Below are 9,738 nucleotides of genomic sequence, written 5' to 3'. Positions count from 1 at the left end.
TCTCAGATTCTTGTATCCCTGTTCCTGTAAGGGCTGAGGTACCTTTATAGTATTTTTAACCAATCCACGTTATCTAGAAAGCCTTTCATTTTGCCAATGAAGTATTTCTAACATCAATTACGCTAATTAATATCCTCTAGTAAAAGTGAAGATTATAGCGGTTGAAGTGAATGCCTGTTGACACGCCTAATATTTTTGAAGCCCCTTTGTTGTGAGAAGATCATGTAGTTAGAATGTTCGGCCAAGTAAATACAATCAATGACAATGCTGACAATAAGGACACAGTCACAAGACTTCTGAAAAATACATAAGTCATATTAAGTTTAAGTAAGAGGTAACAATGCAAGGTCATGAGCAAGGTGGAAGTTACAAATGTTGCCGAAAGTAGTTTCAGTTACTTTACCGGTTCTGGGGGTTTCTACAACAGCTTTGACAGGCATAAATCACCAAGTCCTATTTGCTACCAAATCACCTCGATGAGGACTACAATTCCCAGAAGGCAACGCTCTCCTCCCTTGACTCGGCTTCCTTAGCCGGCCGGGAGGTGTAGTTTACAGAATGACGCTTTCGACCCGAGTTCTACGCACTTGTTAGCAAGGACTCGGCCGTAAAGGCCTCTCCTCCATCCGGGTCTTCCCGTTGTCGGGGGTAGGTCGGATTGCTGAGCCTAATCTTGGTGCCAGGCTGGGCAGGAAGTCGGCGGACGGTCGGCCGGCGAGGCGCTCTAGGCCCAGGGATTTTTCGTCTCTATGACCACAAGGAGGCGGTGTCGGGTGTCCCGAGGACGGCGCGCGGAGGGGGCGTGCGTCAGTTCCGCGCGGGGCTGTCGGGGAGCCATGGCTGCCCCAAGAGGTGAGGCCGGGGGCTGCCGGGACTGGGAAGCCCGCGGGGGGCGGAGGCGCACAAGCGTCAGCACCTGTCCGCGCCCGCGGGGCTCCGGGGCCAGGCCGAGGCGTCGGGCATCAGGAGTTTGTTTGGAGCCGCTCTGTGGCGTGAGCCGGCTCCGCCGCCTCGGAAGGCGGCGCGGGGCAGCCAGCGTCCTACTGCGGCTGTCTTCCCCCAGGCGGGCTCCGCGCCGGGCTGTTTGGCCGCCCCAGACCGCGCCTGCCCCGACGATTTTGTAGTGGGCGGGGGGGGGAACCAAATTCAGACAGGCCCGGGCTGGGGCGGACCCGGAGAGGGGCCGCAGCGCAGGTCCCGGGCTGGACCCGCATCACCCCGCGGGAGGCAGGACTGTGCTCCGTTCCGGCCGGGGTCGTCGCGGCTGGGGTCTCTTCTGCGCCTTCTGTCCTACGGATGCTCAGAGGCTTAAGGGCATGCTCAGGGCGCGGAGCCCAAGCAGCGGCTGGTTCCAGAAAACATCACTGGGGCATTAAAACAGCGCTGAAACCGTAACGAAATGGAGAAAGCAGTCGTTAACAGAGTTCCTTCCCTGGAGAATGTTGTTTGTGTTAGAAGGAACACTTTGATATTTTGGGTGGAGGGTGAGATTCACCGCTTTCCCCCCCAGGGATGGCACATTAGAGTAATGATATTTGACGACTAATTGCCATTTCATGGGCGTGATTCTGATTAACCCCGAAGCACTTTGTTTTGCTGAGTGGGGTATGTAAGGAACAGAGCTGAATTTCTGTACCTCAGAACTGTAGCTAGGACAGGTTGGGCGACACCCGGATTCCTTCTCCACCCTTCTCCTACAGAGCATTTGGCTTCAGCTCTGAATAAATGTTAAACAGATACTTAAAGGGTACCTTTCTGCATGGGTGCCAAGTTACTTTCCTGGTTGGGGGACCCACGTTTATCATAAAGCCCTGCCCAGGGTCGTTGTCTGTGGTTGCGTATCATGCTCTTAAGCATTCTCCCATTTCTAGTAAGACCAACCTTAAGAGTCTTTTTGTAGCAACGCAGGAAATAAGTGGAAAAAATAGAATTGTTTTGATAACTAACACAGGATGGGGACAGCAAGATTAATGGTGAGCAAAACTTCAAAATGATAGAACTCAAATAATCTGAAATAGTTGGCAGTAATTTACAGATTTAGGCTTATTGTCAATAAATATTTGTTGTGCCTTATATGCCTACTATAAATGTATAATACTAACATTATGTTATAAAGATATATTAAATATGTAATTAAATCCCAAACTAGTGTCAGTATGCTACAGAATCTTGCAGTTGAGGCATTCTTCAGGAACAAAATCTTTGTTTAACTGGTTGATTTTTAAAAGTCAGCTGTGTTTTGTGTATGTATGTTTGTGGTCATGTACTTGGAAAGTATTGTTTTGCAATAAATTTTCAAATGTCATGGGTTTTAAAAAGTATTTTGTGCTTGAAATTGGGAAGCATTTTGAGGTATAACATTAACTTCTATAAACATAATGCTGTCTACTAAACGATATCTTTGTTGCACATATTTTCCAGAAAATGTCAGTTTATTATTCAAGTTATACTGCTTGGCAGTGATGACCCTGGTGGCTGCAGCTTATACCATAGCTTTAAGATATACAAGGACATCAGACAGAGAACTCTACTTTTCAACCACAGCCGTGTGTATCACAGAAGTTATAAAGTTATTACTAAGTGTGGGAATTTTAGCTAAGTGAGTATAAATACTTTTTAGTGTGTTAAATTGTTAATTTTCCACTTAGTTAAGGTATTTTCTTTATTAGAAGATTCAAGCTACACCTTCATATGTTCGATTGCTCTAGAGCTGTGTTTCTCAACTTGGGGTGGTTTTGCTCCACAGGAGATCTTTTTTGGTTGTGTCCACTTGGGTGGTGCTACTGGCATCTGCTGGGGGGAGGCTAAGGATGCTGCAGAACTTCCTACAATGCACAGAACAGCGCTCCGCAGCAGAGACTCATCCAGCCCCACGTATCAGTAGTGCTGAGGTCGAAGAACCCTGCTCTAAACCAGGGGTTGGCAAATTACGACCTGTGGGCCAAACCCTGTTTGCTGCCTCTTTTTGTTGCCGCAGAGACTGTGTGGCTCACGAAGCCTAAACTATTTACTATTTGACCCTCACGGAAAAGAATGACTGACTTCTGTTTTAGAGGCATATGATGATAATAGTAGTTAATGTTTCTTGAGTGTTTTGTGTGTTAAGTGCTAGGCACTGTGCTAAGTGCTTTTCATAGAAATTATCTAATTTGTATACATTTTCTTAGGTAAGTACTATACCCCTGTTTTACCTGTACAGCATTGGCGGTTCCTCAGTATTACACTTCTATTAATATGTGGCAGCACTGGGCTTTGAATTGGTAACACCGTATGAGAACCATTTTAGCTAAGTATACAGTATAAGAGGTTTAGGAATAGGGGCTTTGGAGTGACACAGACTTAATTTTAAGCCTAGATGCACTGTGATTATGACTTTGCGCACATCTCTTAACCTCTCTAAGCTTTAGTTTCTTTATTTTTTAATTGTAGAAAATAATTTAGGGTTGTGAGAATTAAGTAAAATCTGGTGGGAAATTGCACTGGGGAAAGATTTGTGAGATGTGAACCATTTTGGGTCACATGGCAGGTGAGAATTCATACAAGTTTCAAGATGTGAGTTAGTGAGAGTGGGCCACCAGTGAGGAATAGCATGTGTGTAAGCTTTTATGTAGAAACAAATTTCATATAAACACTTACGAATTTCATTTAACAAATATTTATCGATTTCTGTGTTACAGTTCTATCAAAGGTGTTGAATATACAAGTATGAATGAGATAGATATGGTTTGTCCTTGGAGCCTAGGCTTAGAGGAGGAGTGAGAAAATAAACCAGTAAATACACACATGATAACAAATAATCATGTGAAGAAAATACTCTAAAAATGGTTTGCAGAGGGAGAAAAGAACAGAAAGATAACTTGAGGCCACATGGTGGCAAGCTTTAATATATTTGAGTTTCAGGATGCCTGGGTGGCTCAGTCAGTTAGGTGTCTGCCTTGTGCTCAGGTCAGGATCTCTCAGCGGGGAGTCGGCTTCTCCCTCTTGGACTGCCCCTCCCCCACTGGTGTGTGTGTGTGTGTGTGTGTGTGTGTGTGTGTGTGTGTGTCCGCGCGTGCACGCGCATGCTCTCAAAATCTTAAAATTTATCTTTTGGGCTGAGATACTGTGGCAGCTTAAGTTGTTAGGTTGCAAGTAGGGTAAAATCTCAGACCTTTCACAGTTTCTTACTTAACAAGATATTTTTTTATGGAGATTTGGCTTTGCTTAGGAGATTCTTCATTCTGATAATGTCTGATAAATAAGAGGTCTTATTGTACCTTTATTTATTTTTTAATAATAATTTTTATTATGTTAGTCACCATACAGTACATCCTTAGTTTTTGATGTAGTGATCCATGATTCATTGTTTGCGTTTAACACCCAGTGCACCATGCAATATGCGCCCTCCTTAATACACATCACCGGCCTATCCCAGTCCCCCACCCCTCTCCCCTCTGAAGCCCTCAGTTTGTTTCCCAGAGTCCACAGTCTCTCATGGTTCATTCCCCCTTCGGTTTACCCTCCATTCATTCTTCCCTTCCTTCTACTGATCTTCCTGCTATTTCTTATGTTCGATAAAAAAGGCAATGTTACTAAGGCAAAAATCTCTCTCTGTCTAAAATTCAACAACTTCTATATAAAACCTAAGAGTTTAATAAAATCTTAAGGCTTGGCTTCTTTTAAGACAAATATAGGGATATTGGAAGAAGAGGGATAAGGGAACCCATCTCTTCTTTTTATTCCCCAAATTCCAAGGGGAGACAAAATTGTGACTCAAGAATGAAATAGGACTGTAAGGCATGGCATCAGCCATTTTAAACTGTAAGGTCAAATCATGATTCGGTTGTTTTGTAACTGCTAGGAATTTTTAAAAACCAACGTTCAGAAAAAAGCAGTGAGGCCTTTGGTGTAACTCAGCCATTGTGCTGTGTTCTGCCAGCGCACCTGTACAGACTTTGTTTTACTCTGATGCTTTTCCAGCCTTGCAAAGCTTGGTGTGTAGTATTTCTTATCCTTCAGTTATTCAGTGCTATGGGTATGGGCAGTTGTAGTTTATTTTGTGGAAACTTTTTTGATAATTACATAAAAATAAAAGCACAAAATTTTCTAAGAATTCACCAGACAAGTCATAATGGTGCTGAAATAACAAGTGTGGAAAACCAGATACTGTACTTGATCAACGTCATCATCATCACTAATTAGTTGCTGTGTCTGTCGCCAGCACAATATAAAGGCTTACAGGAGAGGCTCTTCTGTGAACCTGCACCTGCAGGGTGCACAGGACCAGCGAGAACCAAGGAAAGTAAAGAATAATGACATACACAGTTTTGGTAGTTGGCATTTGACATGTGGCTAACAATATTTGGCGGTCAAGAAGAATCATTTAAAGCACACAGTTTCTAAGTGGAAAAAGCACTGGCAAAAAATTTACAAAACATGAAACTAAATGCATTTGAAATTATTGGATTTTAAAGTGAATATAATTTTTATGGAGAACATGTTGGTAAATCTTCAAGTGCTTATTCAAAACACATTGGTAGAAACTAAATACCTGCTATTCATAACAAGAAAATATTTTATTTCTTCAAAGAATTTACTCAGAATAGTAAGAATGCTCATTTCTTAGAATGGTAAAAAAGTGAAAGATAAAGGAGAATTATTTCGACCTAGGAAGTCACAGACTGATACTTACAAAATGAGATGAAAGGACAATGCAGTTGCTTCTTTAGCAACATGTGATGAGACCCTTGATGATGAAACTAAAGCACAGCTATGTGGGAAAGATACCCAGTGAAAATGCTGAAAGTTGGTTCTAGATCTTGAAGGGACAGCTAGCTTATATTAATAAGCTGTTAGGAAACTGTAATATGGAAAAGATGAATAAAATACATGGCCAGACTCTGGGCTACTAAGAATGAATTGAACAGTTAAGAGTTGCAGCAAATGAAAGACCCAATAACTTTATATTTGTCTTTTTGATTTAATCCTGTGAGGTTTGCAAAGTAGTAAAAGATTTTCTAGATACTCTCCATGCTGTCATTTCTTTGTACACCTATTAAAACTGGTAACTTAAAAAAAAAAGTGGGTCAAAGGCAAATGGGATGTTACGTGGTTTGTCAGAAACACAAGTTGGATATTACTGATTTGTTCTACTGTGATGGAAAAACTTAAAATATTAGAAAATATTTGTGGTAAGAGATTAGATTTTTGTTTTCAAAGTAGAAGCAATACTTCATCATTTCAGAGAGGATAACAATTTCAGGACATTGTGGGAGAATTTGAAAGAATTATACAAGAAGTAACTAAAAGTTTATACCTTAAAAATCTTCTCTTAAGAGAAGAAAAAGTAAAAAATTAGATCCTGATGATAAAATAAAATTTCTCCCATATTGTGATCTAAAGTTAATATAAAAATTAGTGTGTTACCATATTCTGATTTGAAAATTTTGGAGGAAAGCAAAAGGAAAAAACATGGAACTACTATTTAAATGGAAAAAAAAATTATTAAAGGAAGTACAAGCTTCTTCCCTTCTTCCTACTCTTGACCCTGTGATAAAGTGCAATAATTTTATAGAGTTGACATAAATACTATTTCAGAACTTCAGTTTTATCTGAACTATGCAGAGCCTAACCTCATAGACCAGTTTGGCTGTTTATTTAGTATGGTCTCTACAGTAATGCTCTTTGCTCAGTAATATGTTCAGTCTTGGCTAATTGTTAAAGAAGTACGTATCATTTTATAGTGTGTAGAGATGGGGGCAGAGACTCAGGAAATTTCTTGAAATTCTTAGTGTCTTGCTCATGATTAAGGTTTACTTACAGAGAAACAGATCACTGCCACATCCACATAATCTGTGTTTCCCTTCCTCCAAACATTTTAAACATAGTCATGCCATGTCTGTTTCAATATATTGTTAAAAGATGTGATGGGACAGTCAAGTTCATTCATTTATTCATTTGCTTATCAAGCCCCAGTTATGTGCTTAACACTGTTTCAGATGTAAGAAGTGTAGTTGCAAACTACACTGGCATAGTTCTGTCCCCACGGAGCTTATAGTCTAGTGGAGAACCAGATATTAAGCAAATAAGTAATAAATTTGTGTTGTTAAGAGTAAGTAGAGGATGCTGTAAATAAGTATAATAGAGGGTCTCCATTTGGGTTGGAAGGCTTTCTCTCTGAGAAAGTTATATTTAAACCTAGACCTGAAGATTGAGTAGAAGTTGTGTAGGAAAAGAGCATAGAGAAGGCAGAGAGAACTATGTTTGAAGAACCCAAGGCAGAAAAATCCTTGACTCTTAAGTAACAACAGTAGTGTTGTGAGAAGGGAGTGGGGCTAAGCTGAAGCAGGAGAGGTCTGCAAGGTATCAGAGAGTAAGTTCATGGGCCTGTGAAGAATTTTGCATTGAAGTGGACTTGGAAATAACTGAATGGTTTAATTCAGGGACTAACCATGGCAATCCATTTTGCTTTAAGAATCACATTGATCTTTGAGGAGATGGATTAGAAGGGTGCCAAGAGTTGGAAGTAAGGAAGCTTATTAGAGGCTAGACATAACGGCCTACTCTGAGAACACAGGATAAGGAGAAGCTAATGGATCTGAGTTATGTTCTGGAAGGAGAATCTATAGGACTTGGTGATGGGTTTGGGTACACAGTCGATTCGTACTTTTCCACAGTAGTTTTGTTCTGTGAAGTCACCATGGATACTGAATTAGTGAATATTGATCTAGTGCTCCTAGGGGAAAAACAGTGTTCGGTTCCTGTGAGCCTCTGTCACAACATTTTCATCAACTGATCAATAACCTTGTTTTATGTGTGTTTCTGTTTAAAGACACCTTATTTAATATATGTTGATTCATTAGCATTGAACTCACAGCCAGTAGCACTATAATTCATACCTAAAGAAATCTTATGTAACATGTATTTTCTCCTTAAGGCACATTACAGCTGTCTTGGATTTGGACAGTATGCTTGGGGGCCATTTTAAAGAGCAAAATAACCACCAGAAAGCCCCCAAATGTGGAAAACATGGCACTAAATAGACTACATTAGCTTACGGTATGAGAGCTGAAACAAGGCGGGAGATCATTGTCTTTTTTGACCTCAACTGGGAATGTGTGTATTAGGCAACTCAAATTTTTGGCCTCTCTGTACATGTTTGCCTATGACTGTAAAAGTGCTGAGAGTATTGATTTTGGGGTTACAAATGCACTTTAGCAAATAGGCAGATTCGCACATACAAAACCCAGGATAATAAGGGTCAGCTACAGTAGGTGAGGGAACGGGGTGTTAAGAATCATATTCCTATTTCTTAATATAAAAAACTGGGTAAATAGAGTTATTTTTTTCTGAGACAGGAAGAAAAGCAGATTTTAGGGAAGGGGATATCAATAATTTAATTTTGGGTAGGTACAATATAAAGTTTTTTGTGCCTCTGAGACATCCAGTGGGCTATGGAGAGTAGGCAGTTGCATCGATGAGTCTGGAACACAGAGAGGTCTGGGCTGGAGAAATAAATATGGATGTCCTTATCACATAAAGTATTTAATGTCATGGGATTAGAAGGGCTTGTCAGAAGAGAGTAATCTCATAAAAGTATTCTCAGTTTTAGTGCCCTTTAACTCCATATACCTTAAAGATTCCTAGTTCTTGGACAATTTAACCAGAAACCACAGAACCTGCATAAAGAGGAACACACAGTCATAGGTGCAGTACATTTAGACAAACGGAAGTCAGCTTATTTAAAATATAACAAGAGTCAGTCTGGTCTGAGGCAGTGTCCTACAATTTTGTAAGAATTAAATTAAGCGGACTGAGGTACGCATAACTTCAACCAAGTGCCCAGGTAGGTAAATTAGAATATTTAGGTCCTAAGAATTTATGCAGAGGCAGTTGTAGGTCCAGGGATGGTTCCTGGTGAGTCTGGAGATCTAAAGTCTAGTCACTCATCTCTTGTGTCAGAACTTTGAGACTGGAAAGGGACTAATTAATATAATCTCTGTCTCATAAATCTGACCTGACCAAATGGATCAGCAAGGTTCCAGACTCATGTTTTGAGTGAACAGCAGTCTCTCGGGATTTGAGGTGGTAGGTAGTTTCTGTACCTAGGGAATCCTGTTTGGATAGAATTCATGGCAATCCAGGTCATGTGGCAGAGACTCCATTCTCTTTGGTTCCCTCTCCTTTTCCCTTTCCTGGGGTAGGACTAGTGGGGTTGCGTCCCCTGAAGCATGGGTATTATTAGTATGGGAAAAACCTTTGTAGTCTGAAGGGTATGGCTGGCTTGCTGAAACACTGGAAGACAAGAGCTTAATTTTAATCTCAAATCTTTTCTTTGCCCTGTTTATATATGGTAAAAAAAATAAATTGTAAGTGAAATTCACTTGAAAATTTTCTGTGTGATGTGTTTAGGATATTTAACTTTTTAAAGGAAACACAGACTTGGTTTGGTGAGGAGTGCACTATGTATTGGGGCAACAACCACCATGGATTTCATTTACATTTCTTCAGAAAAAAGTTAAAACACGTCTTTCAGATTGTGGTAAGAGAACAGAAGGTAGAGAAATGCATACCTTGGTGTGGTCTCCTAAGAAAACTGGGCATTAAATGTGGAAAATCCTTACTGCTGTAATATATGATGTTGTAAGTTAAAACCACCTTAGAAAAACCAGAGTAATGCTGCTTTTTGGTGCTATTGTGAAAAATGAATTTTTGAAAACCTAATGAGCAGATATCTAACTATCTTTAGAAAGCAAGAAA

The 9,738-nt window shown here is 40.5% G+C and overlaps 1 protein-coding gene across 1 annotated transcript in view; it reads left to right on the top strand.

Moving 5' to 3' along the window:
* Positions 1 to 531: 531 nt before the first annotated feature.
* Positions 532 to 9,738, top strand: part of SLC35A1 (solute carrier family 35 member A1) — a 32,602-nt gene continuing 23,395 nt past the window's right edge. Inside the window, exons 1-2 of the mRNA XM_026511839.4 lie at positions 532 to 852; positions 2,422 to 2,599. Coding sequence (XP_026367624.2) covers positions 750 to 852; positions 2,422 to 2,599 — 281 coding nt within the window. The 5' untranslated portion in view covers positions 532 to 749. The remainder of the gene's footprint in view (positions 853 to 2,421; positions 2,600 to 9,738) is intronic.

The sequence above is a fragment of the Ursus arctos genome, unplaced genomic scaffold (genome assembly GCF_023065955.2).
Source record: "Ursus arctos isolate Adak ecotype North America unplaced genomic scaffold, UrsArc2.0 scaffold_13, whole genome shotgun sequence".
Lineage (NCBI taxonomy): Eukaryota > Metazoa > Chordata > Mammalia > Carnivora > Ursidae > Ursus > Ursus arctos.
This window is presented reverse-complemented; position numbering and strand designations above follow the sequence as displayed.